General features: G+C 40.0%; 2 protein-coding genes across 4 annotated transcripts in view; one reads left to right on the top strand and one right to left on the bottom strand.

Moving 5' to 3' along the window:
- LOC112046118 (E3 ubiquitin-protein ligase AMFR-like) overlaps nucleotides 1–12,174 on the bottom strand; it is a 50,191-nt gene extending 38,017 nt beyond the window's left edge. The window contains exon 1 of the mRNA XM_052887917.1: nucleotides 11,640–12,174. Within this exon, the coding sequence (XP_052743877.1) occupies nucleotides 11,640–11,909 (270 nt within the window). The 5' untranslated portion in view covers nucleotides 11,910–12,174. The remainder of the gene's footprint in view (nucleotides 1–11,639) is intronic.
- Nucleotides 12,175–12,875: 701 nt separating this feature from the next.
- Nucleotides 12,876–25,454, top strand: LOC112046137 (protein VAC14 homolog). 3 transcript variants are annotated; one of them, XM_024082644.2, is made up of 14 exons: nucleotides 12,877–13,103; nucleotides 14,677–14,827; nucleotides 16,528–16,758; nucleotides 16,947–17,164; nucleotides 17,657–17,777; nucleotides 18,403–18,526; nucleotides 19,159–19,535; nucleotides 19,998–20,130; nucleotides 21,143–21,248; nucleotides 21,539–21,713; nucleotides 22,331–22,449; nucleotides 22,551–22,630; nucleotides 23,093–23,252; nucleotides 23,717–25,454. In XM_024082644.2, exons 1-14 carry the CDS (start codon nucleotides 13,003–13,005, stop codon nucleotides 23,847–23,849), a joined length of 2,229 nt encoding a protein of 742 aa, XP_023938412.2. In that variant the 5' UTR covers nucleotides 12,877–13,002; the 3' UTR covers nucleotides 23,850–25,454. The 3 variants fall into 3 exon arrangements, 2 of the variants coding, with proteins under 2 accessions (XP_023938412.2, XP_023938413.2); XM_024082645.2 differs by having other exon boundaries at nucleotides 12,878–13,103; nucleotides 19,177–19,535; XR_008251873.1 differs by lacking the exon at nucleotides 23,717–25,454 and having other exon boundaries at nucleotides 12,876–13,103; nucleotides 19,998–20,236; nucleotides 23,093–23,161.
- Nucleotides 25,455–25,876: the final 422 nt, after the last annotated feature.

Here is a 25,876-nt window from a genome sequence, read left to right as displayed (position 1 = left end):
ATTCACATAAATAGCGAAAGTAGATACACTTTCGTACATCAAAGACCAGTGTAGGCCTAGCATACGACCAACGAGACATCTGGTGAAGAGAAATAGAAAATGTCGACTGTTATGCCTACGCCGGCGAGCATACACACTTTCGAGCATGAGCAATAGAAGAATCAATCTACACTTACGAGTAAGTACATATGCAAACATTGCACGAAGCGTTGCCACCGTGGCTAAGCATTTCTGTGAGTGTATAATGCTACGATGATTTATAGCACCAGTATTGGGGTTTTGAGGCTCCGACCTTGCATTATATACAATTATATAGTTTTATAAGAAAGCTCCGAGAACCAGAGTCACTCTGGGCGACGAAGAGTTATGCTAGACGTAACTTACCGACATCACAGAATACATATGTAGATAGCGTTGCAAAGCTGAATGGCAGTGGGCAGGGCTCATGAAGAACCGATTGGGTCTTCTTTGTGAACCAAAAGTTGTACTAAGTGTAAGAACATTGACGATAAACAGACCATATTTTATTATGTAATAATTAATATTACGATATAAATATATTTTAAAATGATACATAATGAATTCCAATGATAGAAAATAATAGATACTTATCAATAGATACGCACTTCGTTTGCGTCCGTGCGGCGCGCCATCACTAACTCGTCTTGTACTACGAGTATGTAGATGAACCGCTGAACCGATTTTAATGAATTTTGGTAGCTATACGAATGTGTAGGGCCTCAGAGAAAATAATAGGCTACTTTATGTCGCGAATAAAAACAGAGAGCTGTGAAATAGGGGTTGAAATAGGTACTCAAACTATTATTAAAATGTACTTAGACAGAGGTTAAAAAAATGACGATTGGACGAAATTACACTGACTTATATTGCACCATCGTCCCTCACGGGAAGTCGCGTGCCTGCGCTAATTATATTATATTCTGCTATCCACACAATCTATCAAAAACCAACAACAAATGTTAATCCCTAAAATAATGTTGTCTTGTCACTGATAGGACATCGAAATAACTAATGTTATCTATCGAAAACATAATAAAATAACAATGTACGCTACACAATATGTACGATATTTTATTATCTTTTCGACTATATACGAATATACGCAATACTAGCCGACCCGCGTAGTTCCCTTTCGCGTGAGGATACGGGGTAAAAATTTTAATAAAAAAAATTCAACCGACTTCCAACTCAAAAATTAGCCTAAACTAAAAAGCAAAAAATAACATCTTACCTATGTGCTACCTTCTGATCAGTTTGAAGGCGGTGCCAAGCCAGTGATGTTTTAATTTAAGCCGTTTAAATTACAAAATTTCTGTGGTTCTTTCAGAGACGGCTTTAATTAAAACATGACACTGGATTGGCACCGCCTTCAAACTGATCAGAAGGTAGCACATAGGTAAGATGTTATTTTTTGCTTTTTAGTTTAGGCTAATTTTTGAGTTGGAAGTCGGTTGAATTTTTTTTATTAAAATTTTTATTTTTTAATTTTTAGTGTTAGCACACCTACTGAGTGTAACCAAAAATTAATAAGCAATTAGTTGAACGTTATTTTCTTATGATAAGTATCTAAGTCCTACAATCCCAATTTTAAAAATACTACCTTAACTCATATATAAAATTTCACTCCCCCTTTATCCACACGTAATATGAATATTCAGAAAAACGTGAAAGGTGTCTGCCCTCCGTCTTCATCACCAGATCCCCTATGCAGTCACAATTCATATGGTTGGAAAGTTCTCATCAATACAGAATTATCAAGTCAAAACACAAGGTAGCTACTGTGAACCGTCGAGGAGTTCCCTTAACTATCCTTCGTCTTCATCACCAGACCCCTAATACAGTCACAACCCATCTAGGTGGAAAGTTCTCATCAATACAAATTTATCAAGTCCAAACACAAGGTAGCTACTGTGAACCGTTGAAGAGTTCTCTTAACTGTCCTTCGTCTTCATCATCAGACCCTTAATACAGTCACAACCCATCTAGGTGGAAAGTTCTCATCAATACAAATAAATCAAGCCCAAACAAAAGGTAACTGCTGTAAATCGTTGACGAGTTCCATCGTCTGTGTTTCGGCTCCATCATCAGACCAACTCCAGACCTTCATAAAATTGTCGTGGTTTAAAATAGCTTATGGAAACACTAACAAACGCACTAGCCGTCTCTACGATTTTCGAAAGTTCCCCTCGATTTCTCCAGGATGCCATCATCAGATCCTGACATGAAAAAAATGGGACCACCCTGGAATCAAACCCTTCAAAACAAAAAAAGAATTTTCAAAATCGGTCTACAAATGACTGAATTATCGCTGGACATACATAAAAAAAAAAAAAAAAAAAAAAAAAAAACAACATACATACAGCCGAACGTAGAACCTCCTCCTTTTTGGAAGTCGGTTAAAAATAGCCAATGACGATCATAAACGAGGCTTTCTAGTGGTAAAATTATTTTCAAAATCGCGTCAGCAGATCTAGAGATTCACCCTTCCAACACCACAAACGTTACCTCTTTATAATATTAGTATAGTTCATATTATGTACTACCAACGTATACAAACGCGCCGCGGTATCACCCGCGTAGTTTCCTTTCCAGTAACAATACTCGTATGTGTAAAATATAAATATAAACAGCTGCAGGTTTAGCCCAATGGTTGACTTATGGATGTCAGTACAAGAAGTCTTGGGTTCGAGTCCTAGGGAAATTGGTGGTGTTACACCTCCTCAGTCGAAATCGTCAAAATGTCAAAATCGCGCGATAAGGAGGGAAGAGGGCAGTTCTAGGAGACCGATCGTGATGAAGTAAACGTTGAAGTAACATTGTTGCTGAGTAACTAATCCACGAAGATTAGAGGTAGATGGGTATTGCCACGAAAAGTTAGCATGTCGCCGAATGAAAGTTGATCCGTAAGTCATTAGTTATAATGTTGCCATTTATAGAAAGTTACAGCCGCTTAGGATAAAAAAAACTTTCGCCGCCTCTATATCTTATGGTAATTACGTTGACCGGTATATAAGCGCTTCGGCACGACTTGCGAGAGTGGAGTCAGACATCATCTAAAGAAAGAGTCGTGCGAAAAGTCACTTCATTATTTTCATTTGTTTCCCCTCCAATTAGTCGTATGGTCGTTAGTACAGTAGTCCGATGACGCGGGACGGAGAAGTATGATAGCACACGTCATTAATACAATATGTATTAGATATGTAATAATTTAATAAAATAACTATGAGTTTCACACATTCTAAGACAATAATGCTATAAATACTCATAAGTACATGTGTTATATCATCATTAAAATGTGAAATTGTACAATCAAGGACGACGTACAATGGACACCATTTTCTCATTTAAACCGGCCGGTCCTGATTTATTGTTTATTAATACAAATTTTAAAAAGGTTGGATTGGTATTTTTAAAAGTCATAATATAGGTAATTTGCTTACAAAAGGTAGATAAATTAAATGTATATCCTTGGCAAATCAGCGACTAAAAGTATTTGACAGCCGTTCAAATTTAAAAATTTAAATGAATTATGGTGGATTTTCGATCACTCGGCGACTAGTAAGTGTAAAACCCCAAAATAAATTATTCATATCAAAACAACAAATCGCCAACCTTCCTTTAGCGTCGTCGTATAAAAGGCAATAAGCAGTTAGCAAAGCGCCTGCTATCGAGTCTCCTTGATCTTTTTCGGAGCAAGGAGCTGTCCGGCAAAATGCACACTGAATTAGCGTTCCGACCCTGCCCCAAATATGAATACGAGTACAACGATAGCCTGCGACAGCCAGACATACCACATTCTACGAACACTGAAAGTTTGCCCGCCCGTGCTCCTGCCGTTGCTATTATTATAAGTAAGTATATGCAGGTTAGGTTAGGTTAGGTTAGGTTAGGTTAGGTTATTTGCAAAACTTGAACAACGCTGGTTTTATTGCTTAATTCGAATGGAATGAATATGTTTATGTGTTTGTATGTATGTGTGTTTGCTGATTTCTGCCAAAACCAAACAAGTAAGTGAGTAATTTGAGAATCATCTCCCTGCGGTCGTTTTTTCATTTCTGAAGATCGTGGTCCCAACCTCCTGCGGGTCCACGTTTTCCACCGGATTCTGTTGGTGGCCATTTTTGCTAGCGTGTAGACATTCGTATTTTTATCCTTTTTAAGCTGATCAGCCCATCGTGTCCTCGGTCTTTTCCCGTCAGTGATGTATATTATCAACTTCTCTGAGTTGCAGTCACCACGCCGCATAATTTGCCCGAAATACCACAATATACGTTGGTAACATAAGAAGGAAAGCCACCTTCATTCCGAGCTGCGATAGAATTGACATGTCTATGCGCTTGGCTGTCCAAGGTATTCTTAAAATGCGCCGCCAGCGCCACATCTAGAACGCGTTTATTCCATATTCTCTTGCTTTTATGGTCCAAGTTTTTACTCCATACTAAACATAGAGAATATTAAGGCACGTACAAGGCGACTCTTGGTGTTGTTTAATATGCCTCTATTGAGAATCATACCAACTTTTATTTCGCTTGTCTCCAAAGGATTGCACGCCAAGACCAATGAGCTTCGCAACTTGGAACAGTTTTTGAAGCTATACACACGGTGCCTAAGGTGTTCTTTTCGGCACGGCCGAATGTGTAAAAGGCAGATAGCTTAAGATAACGTAGGTTCCAGTAATGGATGCCGTACGATTGTCAGACCGACATTGATATTGAATGACAATTGACAACAAGTTTTGATACGGTTTTTTCTCAAACTACTTCCTATATATCTCATATTATGACCTAATAATGATAGCCTGTTGTCACTTACTTAATGGTGCATAGCCTGACGAACTTTCAGCTTTCATAAATGAAGTATGTCTGGCTAACGCAGGTTTATAGTCCATTGCGAGTAGGTATGACAGCGACAGCTACAGCGTTATACCCGGCTATAGAGATACTAAATTACTGTAATGTTTTATTTAATTAAATTGCAAATATTTTGACAAACAGTTAAGACGGCGCGGTGATCTGGTGAAAGGATACCGGCGCGGCGAGTTCCCTGCCTCGCGTATTTGCTACTTACTGCCGAGGTATTTGACATTGCTTCCAAACGGAGTGAAGCACGTTTCAGCACACTCACTTTTTACTTTATCTGATAACAACCCTTGGTATTAACTGATTTCAAAAAAAGGAGGTTATTTGTTTAAATGTATTTTTTTGAGTTTGAGATGTTTTTACTTTTTACTGCGTGAAGCTTGTATATTCCAACATTTTTTGGCATGCTCTACAGACCGTTTGGAAGATTTTCCATATGAGGTTGTATGATTTATAGATTCGTCTCAGTTGTAGTAGTTGATGTGATAATTTGTTTATTAAGTATTTTTTATTAAATACTTAATTTGTCAGTTGCTATCTCGTTTGTTTAGATTAGAGTTCAATATTCCCAGTACGACCGACTAAAGGTTATTATTATTATCATCTACATAATATGTGTATTTTCCAAGTCCTCAATAAGTAAATATTTTTTCTAGATTTAAATGTAGTAGTAGGTACTTATCTTTTAGGTATTTTCTTATCATTTACAATGGGTATACAACAGAAAAAGTATAAATAAAATTTTATTATTTTGTTTAACAAAAAAAATTGTATATTTTTTCAACGGATTTGTGAAAAAAATTGATGAAAACGGCAAGTGAAAGGTTTAAGCTGTAAACTGCGAAAACAATATAATATTATAAGAAGCTTATTTTATATTATCAAGCTGTTCTACGAAATACTTTAATGATTGCACACTGCATCCAGTCCGCAGGCTCACGGCGACCGTGACAGTAGGAAACGTGGCCGCCCCTGCCGACAAGGTCGCGCGCTACATGTTATATCATATATTATGTGTATTTATATACATATATGTACATATCTTATTAGTTAATATTACACGAAACCGGTCACAATCGCGCGCCGGCCACACCGTCCTACGAGTAAATCCTTGATCGGAAAATAGATAATAGTTATAAATTATTGTAAAAGATACATCTATACTGATAACTGATACCGATAAATGTAACTGTAAATGACAACGCCCACATTTTTTACAATAAGTTAATCATTGCATGTTAGTTTAGAAAAATTGCAATTATAACATTATAACTATGGCCCCTATAAAAAGAGTCACTCAGTGGGTGAGCAATGACTTGCACAGCTGAAGATTTCCACTTCAGCTGTGCAAGACAAAGGGGCAGGAAGTACAGTCAAAGAACCGTGGCACGTTGAAAGAAGTGTAATACGAGTACTAGATGAATTCTTACTAACCTGCAAATAAATCACCCCTGCGAACAAACGAAAAAAAATGAAATCGTTCAAGCCATTTTAGAGTTTCAGGGAAAATAAAAAGTAACTATCCATGTCTAAGTTGAACTGCGCACAGTACCTATACAGTGTGCTTATTTCAATATCACTTTGAGTATTTCCAATTTTTAATACGTTTACATCAGCTTCACTTGTTACTATGTATGTGAGAAAATCAAATCTTGGAATCTCAATTTGACCCACTTCCCGGTCTTCGATTAGGATAAAATTTTGCACACGCTTTGAGTTCTGATGACAATACATGACTAGCCAAGAAACGTCATTACAAATCCAATATGGCGGCCTCCCCAAGATGGCGGACTGGCTGTTTGAAATTCTCTCCCATGATATGAATACCAAATGAAAAGGTTTGCTGTCAGGACGATACGAAAAATATAGTCACGTGACTCAAATACAATATTTGTAATTTTTAATGCGTGCTAAAAGCATATTTTTTTTAGTTTTTTAGTTTTGCAAGTTTGAATGGATGTGAACTTGCTACGTCAAGCTCCTACGATGGGGCGAAGTATCAAGGGGGAGTAACGACCGTTTTTGCTGACATTGCTCACGACGAGTCAGCCGACCTCCACGCGGCAAGGTTGTCAACCTCCGCCACATGTGCTCGCCATCCTAAATCAATAATATCACGTCGCCTTGATTCTCAGACCTTGTCGCACTTAAAGGTCATCGCTCATTATAACCGCACCGCCCAAATCAGCAACAAGGCGGCATACCGTTGCCTGCGTGGATGTAAAAGCTCCTCGGTCTATAAGTACTGCCTATACTATAGTAACACAATAGTATGTAATTTAGAAGTGCTAAATTTAATTATAACAAAACAATAGATCTGAAGTTCCGCCAGGTAAAGGTAAACAGGTATAAACTGCGGGCGAGCAGTAAGCGTATACTGAAATTAGAACGGGTTGATGATAGCATAACATAATCATCAAGTAATATCCTATTTTTGTGTGTATGAAAAACATAACATAAATAAGAAATTTAATTGAGAAGGTGAGTATTTTAACACGTTCACTGCGGCACTGATTTTTCTATACTTTCCTCTGGTGCGGTACGAGGTTTTTTGACCTCATACTAAAACTTTGTGTGCTGAGGTACGAGGCCCATCGACCTCGTAACTCTTGAATACACTAGACGTACGAGGTCGATTGACCTCGTACCGCGAACGTGTTAATGGAGTGCGTAATAATAAATAATGACCTTTTCGCCGGCGCCGGTAGAATGGTGTTCGTTAACTTTTTTAGCTTTTTGTCGTTCTAGCAAATTAAAGCTCTGCGAAAGGTTAATACATATGTATTATGCTTAAATAGCTCAGTGGTAAAGGAACCGGATCACCGAGGGGTGGTGGTAGTTCGATCCCCGCCCGTTGTTCTATTGTCGTACCCACTCTTAATACAGTAGTTAAGGGAATGGGTATATTAGCTTAAAAATATGGCAAATGTTCTTTAAATAAGATGCAAATGTAAATAATAGGAACTCTTTAAACCAATAGGTTTAAGGACCGACCGCGCTCCCTGTATCGTTTGCTCCTTTCTGGCGCGGCGGCGAGTGGGTCAGTCGCGGAGGTCAGAGCAACGATCAGTAGGAGTAGCGAGCGACGTGTGCCGAAGTGTACCGTTACAATAAAGACGCCGGCACACTCATCACGCCGCACGCTGGCAACTGTGCAGTGCGACTACGGACGCAAATTCATCGAAATAAAACCTTAAAACATCTACTATACTTAACTTTCTGACAACCTCTGCAGTTGGTAGTGCTGTTGGTTGTTAGATCTCAAAAGAGGTCTTGGGTACGAATCCCAGTTCGGGTAGTTTATATTTACTAAATTGACTGAGGTCTGGTCTGGTGGTAGGCAACGGCTGTGGCTAGCTTCTAGTACTAGTAGGCTAGTAGCTACCACCCTACCGGCAAAGACGTACCGCCGGTACGGTTCCGGTACTATGCCGCGTTGAAACCGTCAGAGGTACGAGTAGAATAACTTTGTACTTAAGTATAGCCCGCTTCCATCTTAGACTACATCATCACTTAACATCAGGGGAGATCGCAGTCAAGGGCTGACTTATCATAGAATAAAATCGTCGCGGCGCCGGGTCGCGAGTGCGGCGCGCGTTTTAAATAACGTTTGACTCTTACACCTACATCGCTAAAATTAAATTTCCCGTTATTTCTTTCAAAATAATTCGCGAAAAATATTGCTTTATCGAGTCAGCGGGCAATGTGGTCAACTAAACAGTTAAATCACCTTGAATTCACAGTGCAGTTAAAACTAACAAAGGCCTGCTGAATTTGACACCCATTCACTAAATATTGGTCTCGTTTGTTACAAAGTAAGGTTTGTGGGTTCTAATAGATACATATTTGTGAACAACAGTAAACACAATAGAAACAGAATTGTTGGCCTCTACTAGTCACTATACACTAGTATCAATAACACATACAATTTTAAAATTAAACATAATTAAAAATCCACACCATGCAAGCTCAATGGACATAAAGGTTAATTAAATATAAATAAAAACAATCTTGAAGTCATTAGTAATCACAAAATTATCTACTTAACTAAGTAGATTGTGATTACACAAATAGACTGAACGCACTAAACACACAAGGTAATTGCTATTTAATAATATCTGAAAGATAAGTGAGGTCACTGATCTGCATTACTTGTATAAGGAACTAAGCAGCAGTTTCACCCACAAAATCGCCATTCCTGTGGGAATACAGGAATAAAATTAACTTATTTTGCTCACTGATAATATAATTTTCAAACTAATTTTTAAAATCAGTGTCTACCACTTTAGTAGCTGACGCCGCGTGGTTTCACCCGTGTGATTCATGTTTCCTTAGGAATACGGGGATAATATTTAGCCTGTAGCCTTCCTCGATAAATGGGCTATCTAACACTGAAAGAATTTTTCAAGTTGGACCAGTAGTTCCTGAGATTAGTGTGTTCAAACAGATAAACAAACAAACTCTTCAGCTTTATATTACTAGTATAGAAGTATAGATTCATAACAAACAAACAAAAATCAAATCTTCACGTCTTTATAGATAATATTAGTTTGGAGTTTAGACAAATGGTACCACTAGTGTTAATATTAGTTAGGCTATGCTTTGCTTAAGCAGATTCAAATTACAAATATTTTTAAAAAAGTTAATAAGATTTTCAAAGGAAGCCATCAACTCAAATAACACAAGGTCATGAATACATATTTTGCTCCTTTTTTGGACCTAGAACTATCATAAAAATATTTAGAAGTTCATAGTAAAATGTGAATTTAAGTACATTTAATAACAACTAAATATACTAATAAATAGAAGGCATGTTTTCAGGAAGTACTTTTCACCATTTTGGCCCTGAAATCCACTGAGTCAAACCAGTTTATATTCAAATCAGCATGTGAAGTAGGTGAAGAGCAAACTATAACTTATTGTTGATGACCTTCCTTTGATTAAACACAAATCCTTATCATTGACCTTTTCTATACACTATTTATAATCTATTTGTCATTGAAACAGGTATGATTAAATAATCTATATTGAATAATCTACTTCATATAAGAATATCATATAATTTGAACTATAAAATGGATGGATGTAGCAAAGTATTTAACAAAAGGGTATTATTATTATTGACATCACTTATTGGATGTGTTGATACCAATATTTTTATAGTATTTTTCAAGTATTTTTAGAAGCTAGATAAAAGTGATTTAGTAGCCAATGGCCCACAGTTTCATCCACATAGTTTCTGTTCCTGCGGGAACACGGGGATAAAATCTAGCCTCACAAATAGTGTGGCTTTCTATTGTGAAAATAATTTTCAGTAGAGCCAGATTAAAGTGTTTACCCTTAAAGCCTCCACAAACTTTACCTTTATTTATAATAGCTGATGCCCTCAACTTCCATCACAGTTTTTAATGAATCATAAATGGAAACCTTTTGGTTTTGTCAGAATGTGTCTGAATTACCATCATAATTATTTCAGACATTCTAGAGATTATAAACAGACAGAAATGTTTAAAAAGTTCGTTTGAGTATTGTGTAAATACACTGAAAACAGTTTTTTTTAATTACAGAAAGACACTTTCGTTTTATTTATGTGTTGAGTATTGAGGTATTGTCAATGGATTAATCAAAGACCCTTAAGTACCATTAACATTTCAGTAAAAACAAATTATAGTATTTTTTATCTATAAATCTATGTAACTTGAGTTTTTACAAAAATAACAGTTTCTTGCATTTAACCATATGTTAAGAATTAACATAGTAATGTTTCATATTATCTATTTATTTCTTAGGTTCATTTCATAACTCATGTATAAAAAACTTATCAGGAAGTTGGTGTTACACTAGTGTTTCCTCATATACAACTCAACATCAGCCAGTCCGTATGCAATGTGTTACAATAGGCATGCATGTAATCAATCCATGTTTGAGGTGTTCTAATCTGTGATTTGTAAGGCAGGGATAGTCCTGGTGTCAACTATAAGATACTGTGTTATGTGGCATTATGAATTAATAGTTTCTTCATTCTCCCATTTTTCTAAATTTTCTGAGATGGGGGTATGTATACATTGAAGAAAAAAAATCAAATTTGCTAATTTCATGTTTACTTTACTAGCAGTATTGAAATATTAAGATTGTTTGTTTATAGTAACTCTGACTGCAGTCGGCAGAAATAAAGAATCCTGATTTTCTATATATTATTATCATTTGTGCATTATATCTAGCTACTTCCTGTGTGAAGGAAAACAATAATATGATTGTAGGCATTGTTTAAGTAAATCATTGAATGTGTAATTTAAAACAGCCACAATAACTCAATGGATATGACCTCTTCCTTTCTTTACAAGAGACAAATATCTTAGCAGTCCATGGATTCACCACCAGGTCCATCGCAAGTTGTAGCAGTGAATCCAGCCTAGGGAATTTCAGTTCTGTGCATTTTAAGAAATACCACATGGCTCAAATGGTTAAGGAAAAACCTAAAAATTTTTATGATTTCCTGTGTGTGAAGTCTGTCAACCCACATTGGACCAAGGTGGTGGACTATTAGCCTAACTCCTCTCATTCTGAGAGGTGACACATGCTCAACAGTGAACCAAGTATGGGTTTATAATTATGATCATGATGTTATACAACTTGTAATTGTAAATACAAATTGTAATTATGTGTTCATATATTACATTACCCTAACTTACTTTCTTTTTCTGTACTTGCATCATTAAGTATGTTGTCGGTTCACAAACAATAATCAACAACACTCACCCACATGCACAGCGGCTCCTGCACCATGAAGGTGACCACTTCGGCGAAGTGGTCGGTCAGGTTCCGCGACGCGTTCGCCGCGGGCTCGTCGGTCGGCACCATCTTCACGTCGGCGTCCCCCTGGCGCTGCAGCGTTACATTGGCGCGCCAGTTGGGGTCGCTCGTCACATTCACCGCGTAATACACCGCCACCGACAACAGCAGCACACTGCCCGCCGAGTAAACCTTGAGATTCGGCAATGGCAACCTGTCCACCAGTGTCACAGGCATCGTAAACGTTCTCGAAATTCCCACTGATCAATTACAGTTTCGATTTTGCACTGAACAAAATTCCCCTCCTCGCGCTCGATGGCATCGAATTTATGACGAAAGAAATTATATTTAAACAAGACTGTCCATTCCACCCACTGTCCGATTATGAATCGAATACAAACAAATTACAAAATGATAATTGATTACAAAATGACAGAAATCACAGAAAGCGACTGGTGGCAACTGCTCACAGAGAACATTCACTCACTTCACTGCTCAGTTGACTATAATTAATGAGTCCCCACACCTCAGACGAAAGCTAATTCCTCTATGGCCCTTATAGGATATTTTTTTAAATAGTATCACAAATCTGTGCAAAGGGTGCAAAGAATATTTACCTGAGATAACTACGGAAGTAAAGGACAAGGACTCGACTTATCTAAAAAGCCCGAGTCTTTTGCTAAATACTAGCACAGTTAGCAAGCTACAGTTCTTTATGCTGAGACTAATTATTTAAGGATTTGCTATGCTAGAAGTTACCCTTTTGTCAAAGATCAAAAATAAACTATGTAAAGCGTTTATAAAAATTATTTCAACAAAATCGATGTTTCATTCTTGTAATCGTTTTCGTTGTGTACAAAGCTCCCTAAAAAGCCAGTTTGTATAGTTAAATAGCATAAAAAACTTCTAGTTTACTAAAAAATTAAGTTATGTTTCAATTTCAAGTATTTCTAAGTTTATTACATCTTTGTATTAAAAACAAATATTTTCGATATGTGAGTTTAACTTGTCCCCCTCAAAAATGACAGACAATTTTGTTGGTGAATTTGAATGACATATAAGTCCATATGTAATTGGTCTAAGTTAGTCATTGGTCATAATAACTCCAAAAGGCTAGAACATACAACTGTAAAGCTAGTATATTTAGCAAAATACAAATGTCATTAGTGTCAGGTGTCAACTGTCACTGTCAGTGTCAGTGATTGATTGATTGATTTGATTGTTATTGAATAGAAAAGTGAGGTTAATTCTTGTGAAAATAAAAATATAATTATTTATGCCGATACACAAAAAAGTATTGTTTGAATGATTTTATAATTGGTTACCCAAAATGACTGAGCGTGACTACGCTCCGTTAAGTGGAGCCTGTGTCCGCGGGTTGTGCGATAAATTATATGACAAAAGAAAGTTTGCAGGTGTCGAAGTTGAAAAGTACGTTGTTTTATGCTCCTAAGTTTTTATGCCATTGTTTCTGCGTTATAAAGCGTTAAACTATATTGTACAACACATCAAAGCTGTCGATCACCACCATGACACAACTATTTATATTTTATTTTATTTTGTTGTATCTTACTGTACCATGGTTGTTAGTGGGCGTTCATAGCAACGCCGTTCAGCTCAATGATTGAGGATTTGAGGAAGTAGACTGAAATCTGAGTGCTGCTACGTTTAACTGCAACCTATCACCTGTAGAGTTGTGTTAGAAATGTTTGTTGGCTAACACTTGGACTAACAATTATAGATTTAAAACTATTGCCTTACTATTTATATAGTTAACTAGCGGATGCCCGCGACTTCGTCCGCGTGAAACTCGATGTAAACTTTCAACTACCGCTACCCTACCCCTACCCTACCACTACCCTACCCTACCCCTACCCTACCACTACCCTACCCCTACCCCGTTTTGTAATTATTATTAATATGAACTTTATACAATAACAATAAAGCTCAAATTGACTACGTTTTAGTTACAAATCATTTGTATGGGAAAAAGAAAAGGGCTATTTTAGGGTTTTTGCCAAAAAATTAAAGTTTATAATTAACAAATAAAAAATAGGGGTTGATCGTAGAGGGGTGAAAAATTGAAAGTATTATGAGATTTTTTATTGTAAGTCATCAAAAAATAAAAAAAAAATTTACCAAAAAAAATTATAGTTTTTAATTAACAAATAAAATATAAGGGTTGATCGTAAAGGGGTGAAAATTTAGGGTTGTATGTATTTTTGTATGCTGTGTCATAAAAAAATAAAAACAAAAAATTTTGCCTAAAAAATAAAAAAAAAAATTTAGGGGTGGACTACCCTTAACATTTAGGGGGATGAAAAATAGATGTTGGCCGATTTTCCACCCTGGCCGACAATCACGCTAAGGATCACAAAAATCGGTCGAGCCGTTTCGGAGGAGTTTAAGTTCGAACACCGCGACACGAGAATTTTATATATTAGATTTATTTAATTATTATGAAAATTAATTTAAAAAAAAACTGCCTATAATAAAGTCAAAATCTATGTGGAATGTTTAACAACAAACAATTTCAAAATTAAGGTAGAATACTCATGTCATTTCACACCTCATTTATTTAAAGTTATGTATTGTTTTTGATTATAAAATGTTTATCAAATGATGTTAACTATATGTAATTGCTCTGAGTTTATGTAATCTAATTTTTTAATCAATAGTCAATAATTTGGAAATATGTTAATTAAAATCCTCTCTCTCTTATCATTGAGAGGTGGTGTTCGATCTCCACCTGCTGGATTGTTGTTGTACCCACTCCTAATACAGTTATTCCCGACTAGTTAAAGAGCAATGGGAATATTGGTCATTTAAAAAAAAGATATAGCAAACATTCTTTTATAACAAAAAAAATATATTAAAGATTTATACCCTCATTTTTAATTTGTTTGTTGAAGTACATTCTACATTAGTTTTGGCCAATTAGAGTATAATTTGGTCAGGTCACTGTAGATAGTGATATTAATTAATTTTTCAAATGTGGTTCCAGAATGGTAAAAGATTTCAGCGATGCCAACAACACAAATCAAATCAAACGTCTGTTACGTGTGCTGGGGCAGGACCTCATGTCCTCCACAAACCCCAATGTGAAGAATGGAGCCCTGATGGGCCTGTCTTCTGTAGCTGTAGGCTTGGGAAAGGTATGTGAAACCACATTTTGTATAAGAAATAGAAAAGGGTTGTTTTTATGGTTTTCCTGGAAAATATTCTTTTTTTTTCCCACCTTTTAAACCTTCCCTATATCTCCACTAACATTTCAAGACCAAGATAAGATAAATCTGTTCAGCCGTTCTCAAGTTTAGCAAGACTAACAAAATGAAATAACATTTGTTTTTAACCGACTTCCAAAAAGGAGGAGGTTCTACGTTCGGCTGTATGTATGTTTTTTTTTTTTTTTATATGTATGTCCAGCGATAATTCCGTCATTTGTGGACCGATTTTGAAAATTCTTTTTTTGTTTTGAAGGGTTTGATTCCAGGGTGGTCCCATTTTTTTCATGTCAGGATCTGATGATGGCATCCTGGAGAAATCGAGAGGAACTTTCGAAAATCGTAGAGACGGCTAGTGCGTTTGTTAGTGTTTCCATAAGGTATTTTAAACCACTACAATTTTATGAAGGTCTGGAGTTGGTCTGATGATGGAGCTGATACACAGAGTATGGAACTCGTCAACGATTTACAGCAGGTACCTTTTGTTTGGGCTTGATTTCTTTGTTTTGATGAGAACTTTCCACCTAGATAGTTTGTGACGGTATTAAGGGTCTGATGATGAAGACAAAGGACAGTGAAGAGAACTCCTCGACGGTTCACAGTAGCTACCTTGTGTTTGGACTTGATAAATTTGTATTGATGAGAACTTTCCACCTAGATGGGTTGTGACTGTATTAGGGGTCTGGTGATGAAGATGAAGGATAGTTAAGGGAACTCCTCGACGGTTCACAGTAGCTACCTTGTGTTTTGACTTGATAATTTTGTATTGATGAGAACTTTCCACCTGGATAGGTTGTGACTGTATTAGAGGTCTGGTGATGAAGATGAAGGAGAGTTAAGGGAACTCCTCGACGGTTCACAGTAGCTACCTTGTGTTTGGACTTGATAAATTTTATACTGATGAGAACTTTCCACCCATATGGATTGTGACTGCATAGGGGGTCTGGTGATGAAGACGGAGGACAGTCACCTTTCACGTTTTTCTGAATATTCATATTACGTGTGGATGAAGGGGGAGTGAAATTTTGTATATGAGTTAAGGTAGTATTTTTAAAATTGGGATAGAAGGACTTAGATACTTATCATAAGAAAATAACGTTTCAACTAATTGCTCATTAATTTTTGTTCACACTCAGTTAGGTGTGCTAACACTAAAAATTAAAAAATAAAAATTTTAATAAAAAAAATTCAACCGACTTCCTACTCGAAAATTAACCTAAACTAAAAAGCAATAAATAACATCTTACCTATGTGCTACCTTCTGATCAGTTTGAAGGCGGTGCCAATCCAGTGTCGTGTTTTAATTAAAGCCGTTTCTGAATGAACCACAGAAATTGTGTAATTTAAACGGCTTGAATTAAAACATCACTGGCTTGGCACCGCCTTCAAACTGATCAGAAGGTAGCACATAGGTAAGATGTTATTTATTGCTTTTTAGTTTAGGTTAATTTTCGAGTAGGAAGTCGGTTGAATTTTTTTTATTAAAATTTTTATGTAGCTTAATTTTTAATTTGTTTGTTGCTAAACATACCACATCTAGTTTAGCTTTAGTAAAGGCTGCTTTAAGAGTTTCTTTACAAGAAATATTTGTAATAAATAAATACATTATGTAAAAATAACATGTATTGCAGGGATGCGATTTGTATATTGGAGAATTAATACATCCCATCATTGCCTGCCTCGGTGAGAGCGAGGCGCGCGTCCGATACGGAGCTACTGAGGCACTGTTCAATGTGCTGAAGGTGGCTCGCAGCGCCACCGTCACATACTTCCCGCTGGTGTTTGATGCTCTCGCCAGGCTCGCAGCCGACCCGGAGCTGCAAGTTCGGAATGGTGCTGAAGTGTTAGATAGACTTGTTAAGGTAATTTGATTCACAGGGTTGACAACATATTCAGTATAATTTATTCTACCCTAATAATAATTTATGCCTAATTAACAATGTTGTCTAAATTTCCTACGATTGACGTAAATTGAATTCTTCTGTCATGCTTGTGTGACAAAGAATCCACTCAGGCAAGGTATAAATATTTTCAAGTTGTGCATGCACAGGACATCGTGACGGAGAGCGCGGAGCTGGAGTTGGCCGCCATCGTGCCACTGGTGCGCGAGCGCATGTACACGCGCAGCGCGGCGTCGCGCCAGTTCGCCGTGGCGTGGGTGTCGGCGCTGGACGCCGCGCCCGCGTTGGGCCTGCGCCGACACCTGCCCGACCTGCTGGACGGGCTCTTCACCGTGCTGGACGACCCCAACCCCGAGATACGGCGCATGTGAGTGTCCTGCGGCAGCGCGCGCGTGTACATCGTGCATGTGCCACTGATGTGGTGTACGAGCATGTGCATATGGGTAATCTGCAGCAGTATAGTCATCACCACGATCAGCAATAATTGGATTTTCTGAATGTACCAGTCAGAGAGCTTGCTCCATCGACCACTGAGTGCCTCTGAGTCTGGTTGAGGCCCATATAGACAATTATTTTGGCATTTAATGGAATCAGGGTTTGGGTTTTTAGAGTTCCTTTGTGACGTGTCAACACTCTCCTCCTCTGTACATGTTGTTCTTCCTGCCCAACATTGGTCTGATACTATTAGAGCAGCTTTGGATACCTGTTCTAATATAGAACTTGCTATAGTTCTAGTAAGGCCAAAGTCTTATGCAGATAATGTGTACCTGAACACTAGATTACTGTTAGCCCATGTACACCATGGCCGCCCTCCATGCTGGATGCGCCTGCTGCACCAAGGTCCATGCTCCCTGCGCAGGTGCGACGTGCAGCTGAACGAGTTCCTGCGCAGCATCAGGAAGGAGCCGGCGGAGGTGGACTTCCAGGCCATGATCAACATCCTCATCACACACGCGCAGTCTACCGAGGAACTGCTGCAGGTGCACTGACTATAGTTTTACTTTTGTTATATTTAAGAATTTGATGTAAATTCTTCTAGTCATCTATTTATATGTATAAAAATTAATCCATATAATGGACTGATTTCACTATTTTTTTATGTGTTTGTTATTATCAGCAGAAGGTTCTTATGACAAAAAAAAAATAAAAAAATAAAGGGGTAGGATAGGGAAAAGATAGGGTAAGGTAGGGGTAGGGTAGAGGTAGTTGAAAGTTTACATGGAGTTTCACGCGAATGAAGTAACGAGAGTCTGCTAGTCCTTTTTATATTTCTATGAGCTTAAGTTTTTGAAGTAAAATTATTAGCAACATAGATGATACATTAGCAATACTGTGGAAGCATTGGGGGTGACTGTGTTACGAAAAGTGTAAGGCAATAAATAGTTTTTAGATACACGCTGCCATCTACAGGCACAATGAAACAATGTTTGTTGTTTTAAACAAACAGTAGATAGCGTACTCAGAGAACATTGAAACAATCGCTACAAGAAACTTTTGCGATTCAGTTATGGCTGAGGCTTAAATATGGCCCTTTGTTTTTATTTTTGAAAGAAGTTTTACTTGAGTCGTGTGGTGTAAAGCCCAGTCGTTTTGTGCCGCGCGCAGCTGACGGCAGTGACGTGGCTGAAGGAGTTCGCGGCGCTGAGCGGCGCGCGCGTGCTGCCCTTCGCCTCGGGCGTGCTGCTGGCCGCGCTGCCGTGCCTGGCCTACACCGACGAGCCCAGGAAGAGTATCCTTTCTGTTTGTATCCGCAGCGCAGCTGGCGGCGGGGACGAAGCGGTTCGCAGCAGCAGGATGGATGAAGGTAAGTGAGAGTGGAATAAGGGACATGATTACTGTACCCAGGTAATAACTCTCTTCCTTGAAGTAGGACGTCGCTAACAAAGTGAGAATTCCTGATCCATCATTTCAGCCCCATGTCCAAGTGTGCGTCGAAGCGGGATGAATCATCAATCCCAGCTAAACTGCAACGATAGTTGGCCTTCTAGACGCTACAGCCGTGGCAGAGTCCATCACACTCGACTGTTCACTGACCCACCCGCTTGTCATTCAATTTTGGACAAATAAAAAAAATACTATGGGTGATGGGTGATGATACTGTAGTAAACAGTACAATTTACAAATCTGCGCGTTTTTATTCTTTTACGGCCGTTTTATATTGTTCAAAATAAAGTTAAACTTGAAAAAAATATAATGTCATGAGACTACCTGAAACCCCCAATTTCCTATAAACTTTACAGTGGTTTATGTTGGGTCACTATCATCTTTGCCGTTATATTGATAACTGGTCTTACAGAGAGCGCAGTGAATAGTTGTACACTGCGGTGCGTTTATATTATGTGTAAACATCTCATAAAATAGTTACTACATACAAATCAGAGATTAGAGAAACGGCGGCAACTGTTAACCTACAGCTAACGAAGCTAGTGTCAGAAATGTCTGAATCCCGCGCGTCATCCGAAGACCCCCATACAAAAGGAGCGCCAGAAGAAAGCTCTACGGAAGGAGCCCCCGCAGAGAGCCCGCCTACGAAAGAAGCCCCAAAAGAAAGTCCCCCTAGCAAAGGTGCCCCTTCGCAAGAGCCGGCGGCGGAAGCGTCCGCAGACGAGAGCCCCCCGCGACTCAATCTGGAGGCCGTGGTGGGCGTGCTGACCCAGATGCTGCACCACAGCTCCGTGCACACTAAAGTCGCAGCCTTGGACTGGATCCTGCACTTGTACAACAAGTTGCCTTCTCAGGTGAGAATTATTCTCAGGATCATCAGAACTACTTCCATTTATAGATAGAGTAACATTGCGCAGGCTTATTATGAACACGTCTCACGAAGGGTTCTGCTTTGTGTCCACCGGCCTGAGGGATAGGTGTTAAGTCTCATTTGATTAACTACAGCGGCAACTGCCCTCTTATCCTTATCCCAATAATTGTAGTCAAAAAGATTTTTAACATTGTTTAATTTTCCATGTTCATCTGATAGTATCTGTAGCACCGCAGCACACAGCGACCCAAAAGCTAATTACTTAGAATGTTAGTTTGTTTAACTTTTGCATCTCAAGATGAATGCTCTAATCTGTATTGCTATAGGGTCAATCGCTATAGCAATTGCAATTCATGGTCAAGACATATTAACTTATTTAACTTTATTACACTTGGGTAACGGATTGACTGTAATGTGACTGACCGCAATGTGGCCACCACTCCAGATGTACCAGCAGACGGAGCTGGTGTTCGTGAGCGTGGTGGGCTGCCTCACGGACGCGGCGGACGACGTGGTGCGGCGCGCGCTGGCCGTGCTGGCGGAGATCTGCTCGTGCCCCAGCGCGGGCGCGGACGGCGGTGAGTGCGCCGGCCGCTCCCACCGGTGGGCTGTGTGTACCAGCAGACGGAGCTGGTGGGCTGCCTCACGGACGCGGCGGACGACGTGGTGCAGCGACATTGATCCGTGAGCTGTGGCGCTGACCTTGCTTGGGACTTCTTAGTTATCCTATACCTTTATATGTTTGTGGCGACGGTCGGTGACTATGTTGCGGCGTGTCGGACAGGACGTCTTCGTCAGCAGGACTAGCGGTTTACTGACAAATTAGATCACTCGACGAGCGGCACCACTATGGAGGTCATCTTGAGAGCTACCAATTTTTAGTTAGCACGATGTAAAGAGAGACGTTCGTCGACACATCACAAGACTTGTGTTTTTTCACTTACACTCATATTAACATTAGCACAAAACAGAAATCATTATTTTGTGAGGCTGGATTTTATGATATGCCCAATCACGGTAAAGTCTATATTTTTAGCAGACACGAAAGTGGATTTCAAGAAATAAACCAATAGGTTATGATTCACAATATTTGTCAGGACAACTTAATTGACAAATCAAACTGTAACCAAAATAAGATCCTAGAATGGCAGAGAATGACCTTGAGTGTAGTCACGCACTTGTGAACGTTGTGTGTAGGGTTAAAGGATCCTTTGACTATTAACAAACACTCTTCTTTTCAACTCAAGTCACTTTCCCCGCCTATCCTATGTGACCCATAAAGAATTACACAACAACAAATGTGGAAGGCTCGAACACTACGAGTTTACTGAAGCCGACCGCACGACGAGCGCCTTATATCGCAAGTATTTCCCGTCAACCGATCGCTACCCTCTATAACTCCATACTCTTTATGCAAACAAGTCGCCTCACCCAGCGTCGGTACGAGCCAACACGAAATCGGGCGACGTCATATCTCTCATATCGTCTCAGACTACTATTTCCTACAATAATGTTATAGTGCTTGTGTAGACTTGATTTGATACTGCACCACCAACAGCAGATAAAATCCAATTTTGTCGTGTGTTGCAGTGGACCTGGAGTCGAGCCCTTACTACCACAAGTTCCTGAAGGCCCTGCTGCGACTGCTGGCTGCCGACGAGAGCCTGCTGGAGGACCGCGGCGCCTTCATCATACGGTGCGTAGTGCCCTCAGCGAGCCCTCAGGAGGTTCCAGACGCTTGCCTTGTAACTGGGACTTTTGCCTATCAAGCTAAGCTAATTTACCATCAGGTGAGGCCTAACTTGTAAAAAATAAATGCAACATGCTTAATAAATTCTATCATTCTTGCGTCGTTTGTGTTCAGAATATATAACAATATTCATAAAGGAGGAGAACATGCGTTTAGTAGCGTATCATGTTCACATTAACACCTCTGCCCTGCCTGGTGGAGGCGGCAGGCGGCGCTCAGCACTCGTCTGCCCGCAGGCAGCTGTGCGTGCTGGTGGGCGCGGAGGCGGTGTACCGCGGCGTGGCGCGCGCGGTGAGCGGCGAGCGCGAGCTGCGGTTCGCCGCGCGGCTGGTGGACGTGCTGGCCACGCTGCTGCTGACGGCGGCCGAGCTGCACCACCTGCGGCTGCGGCTGCGCGCCTTCGACGACCCCGTCAGTGCACCCAGCTTTTACTGCATTTGTAACGGCTTGTTTTATTTTTCCTTTAAGTACGATTTACTTGAAATTTTAACAACAGCGAATAATCTTATAGTAGCATATATATATCTTATAGTACATATTATAGTAGCAGCGTCAGTGATAGAGGAAACACCTCGAGCAGGTCCTAGGACTTGTGACCGTGGCTGTAGGTTTAAGGTATCACTTTAAGATGCATCAACACTCACCTCCCCTGCCTGACATTTTATCCATAGCCACACTAAACATAATTACAGCATTATCGCACAAAATCACTAGGCTGCGGGCACGAAATTGGCGACGGCGTAGCGTGAGCGGGGCGACGCGACGGCGATGCATTCAGAAGTATAGCAAAGTTAACACGACTAGCAGCGTGACGGCGTTCACGCTGCCAAAGAACTGAAATGAAATCTTTTAATACGCCTTTTAATCATACTATCACTGCCTTAACAACTTTATACAAATAACTCCTTTCTATATTAATATAAATAATAATTAATGTGAATACCATACGTAAAAGCGTCAAAAATTAAAACAAATGTGTACTTATCTGTTTGATTGCGTGCTGGCGTGCGGTCGGTGTGCGGCGGCAGGCGACAGTGTCGCTGTTCCGCACGCTGTACGCGAGCTGGTGCCACAGCCCGGTGGCGCTGCTGGCGCTGTGTCTGCTCACGCACAACTACCGCCACTGCGCCGCGCTCATCGCCACATTGTATCCTTTGTGTACGCACATACAGACATACACACGCGCTCACACACGCCGGCTACTTCGGATCATTATTATTTTCTCGAATATCCTGAACAGTAAATCAGCGGTGACCTGGAAATAACGGTGGATTTTTTGACTGAAATTGACAAATTGGTGCAACTGATCGAGTCACCAGTGTTTGCATGTAAGTATGAATAATTGTTAAAGGCAGAGTGGTAGAGAGAAACACTCCGAGTAGAGTCCTGGACTTGTGACCAAAGGACTTAGGGTTAAGGAATTCCTTGATGATCGGTTAACACTCCCCTCCTCCGCTCGTGTTGTTCTCCCTGCCGCCAAATTTGGTAAGATCCTATTAGAGCATCTTTGGATACTCGTTCTAATATAGAACCAGCTGCACTCCTAGAGAGGCCTAGGTATGCGAGCGCCATGATGATTCAGCTATCCGATAGGTAGTCTGCGTCAGCGGCTGCATTCTAGACTGTTCGATTGTGGCGGAGTCCTTGTTTAAGTTCCTCGTCAAAAAAATATGGTTGTCAATATAAATGTCGATGACGGGCTAGTTTATAATAAGTATCCACTCAAGTTCAGATGCGCTGTTTTCTTGGGCGCTTGACTATTAGTATATAAGAATGCCATGTGTGGTCAGACATGCGGCTGGAGCTCCTGGGCGGGCCGGGCAGCGCGGAGCTGCGCGCGGCGCTGTTCGGCCTGCTGATGCTGCTGCCGCAGAGCGAGGCGTTCCACGCGCTGCGCCGCCGCCTGCACTGCGCGCCGCCACCCCCGCGCGCCGACACGCCGCAGCACAGGTACTGCCGCTGCTGCTGCCGCAGAACGAGGCGTTCCACGCGCTGCGCCGCCGCCTGCACTGCGCGCCGCCGCCCCCGCGCGCCGACACGCCGCAGCACAGGTACTGCCGCTGCTGCTGCCGCAGAGCGAGGCGTTCCACGCGCTGCGCCGCCGCCTGCACTGCGCGCCGCCGCCCCCGCGCGCCGACACGCCGCAGCACAGGTACTGCCGCTGCTGCTGCCGCAGAGCGAGGCGTTCCACGCGCTGCGCCGCCGCCTGCACTGCGCGCCGCCGCCCCCGCGCGCCGACACGCCGCAGCACAGGTACTGCCGCTGCTGCTGCCGCAGAGCGAGGCGTTCCACGCGCTGCGCCGCCGCCTGCACTGCGCGCCGCCGCCCCCGCGCGCCGACACGCCGCAGCACAGGTACTGCCGCTGCTGCCGCTGCCTGCGGCAGTCGGTCTCTAACCGCAGTCTGGTCGGCAGGGAGGAGCACGCCGACATCGACTTCCCGGCGCTGCTGGAGGAGTTCACGCGCGTGCAGGCCGCGCACCGCGAGTACAAGACGCTGGAGCGCCGCCTCAGCCGCGCCAAGCTCTTCGACCGCGCCTACTCCTAGCCGCCGCCGCCGCCCGCCGCGCCGCCCCAGCCTGCCTTATTGAATACGGAAGTTAGCTTGTAAACCAACAGATCTGTTTTCCAACAGTTAATAAACATAAATAGTGTAAAAGTTGATCTCTGTCGCACGCTCTTTAATATAAACTATCCTTCGTGAGTATAAAATAATATAAAGCGATGAGACGATACTGATAACGAGATAATACTGCTGGGTTCAGTATAATCTGCCTTCTCAACTAATAGTAGAATCATTACAAACTGATAAAATAAGTACTTGTTAACTTAACCTACTTAAGAAAAAGTTGATTTGATATTAAATTACTTACTTCTCGAACGCGTACACGGACGTTCAATAGTTGTCGGGGCCTGCGTGTATCGCGATTCACATTTCAGTAGTAAACATTACAAGTTCTAGTGCTCTAATTTCATAGCGCAATAAATGAGGTACTGAATAACAATAGATAGTTTTCTTTTACATATTTTGCTACTTTTGCTATAACTACAAATCAGGGTAATATCAAGGTAAATCATTTAATCAGATTAAACTTTATATTATCGATTTTCTAAAAAACTAAATGAAATTTTCCCTAAAAACTATTACATACTTAAAGGCAAAAACTCCATCTTATTCAGATGAGCTTTATTATTCTATTCCAGTTTTTGAGAAAATTGTAAAGATACTGATATACATGATAACATGAGGTTCTAATAACAAAATTTGTTTTTACCTGTTAAAAATTAAAAAAAGATCTCGTTCGGGGCGCGCAAGTCAATCTAATATTATACAGCAGGTTGAGTATTGAGTGCACAGTTGGAGGCCCACATTCTGTTTACAGTTATGTACTCAGATAAGCATGCAGCTCAAGAGGTTAGAGGACCCTATCCTCATAATAATAATAATAGGCTAGATGACACTGTTTTCAAAAGTTCTTAAATTGTTCTACTACATTTAAAAAAAATCATATTAGTTTGAGACATCAATACATAAAAATATTTTTTTTTAAATATTTTTTGACAATACGAGCCAAAACGCTGTAGGCCATGATGGTCTGTCTATATTTTAACAGTTTCATGACGTCACGTAAACACTAAATCCCCAAACGGAGTGTTTGACAAAATTTTTAGTTAATAATTAGTTTGACGTTTATTACTCTATTGACATCAAGTAACGTCGTGACGTCACAAAATGGACGACAGCGTGTTTGACGTTTGGAAAAAGTTTGTTATGAAATCCCTAACTTTTAAGTATAATTTGATATCGATATATTTCGGACACTTATTTTAAATTACGAAATTATTATTGTTTATATTAAATTTGACACGAGTCAACTACCCTATTGTTAAATTGTCGTCTATGATATAGTTTATATAATTTTACTATTGATTTAATTGTAAATGTATAAGTATAATAAGTAAGCACACTGGGGTTAGTCGAACTGGCCGCGACACAGACATACACCATAACAATGTTGAGTTGTGGCTAGTTTGATGGCACCCATTGCTGAACTGTACCTAAGCTATTTTAAATAGTTTTATTACAGAAAACAGTGTAAATAGATTGTAAGATGTTATTTTGTAATTAATAAATTATTATTTGCGCATTCCATCGTTGAGTTTCACTAAAAAAAACACCATCAAAAGTGAAGTCCGAAATTGGGCCCCTTTTTGAAAACTTTCAGAACGATACAGAAATTATAAATGTACTAAAAAACTTGTATTTTTTACTAGAATAATCCATTAAAATTTCAAACGAAATAACATTTGCCAACAGAGATAATAAGCTGATATTTTCATTATTTTCATACTGATCTAACTTTGCAAATGCGTATTTCACTGATTGCGTCAGATTGAGTCAGTTGTCTTTGAAAACAAGTAATTTAGCTGATTTGACCAATGTAGATTTTTATGAAAATTGGCTTGGTGAGGACTCCTTATATGTTCTAATTTATGGCCAATTTTAGCATGAATAATTTTTGGTCCCGAGTTTGTATGGAGACTGGGTTTCTCCTTTAAATGATTTGTATAATA

The sequence above is a fragment of the Bicyclus anynana genome, chromosome 20, assembly GCF_947172395.1.
Source record: "Bicyclus anynana chromosome 20, ilBicAnyn1.1, whole genome shotgun sequence".
NCBI classification, from domain to species: Eukaryota; Metazoa; Arthropoda; class Insecta; order Lepidoptera; family Nymphalidae; genus Bicyclus; species Bicyclus anynana.
This window is presented reverse-complemented; position numbering and strand designations above follow the sequence as displayed.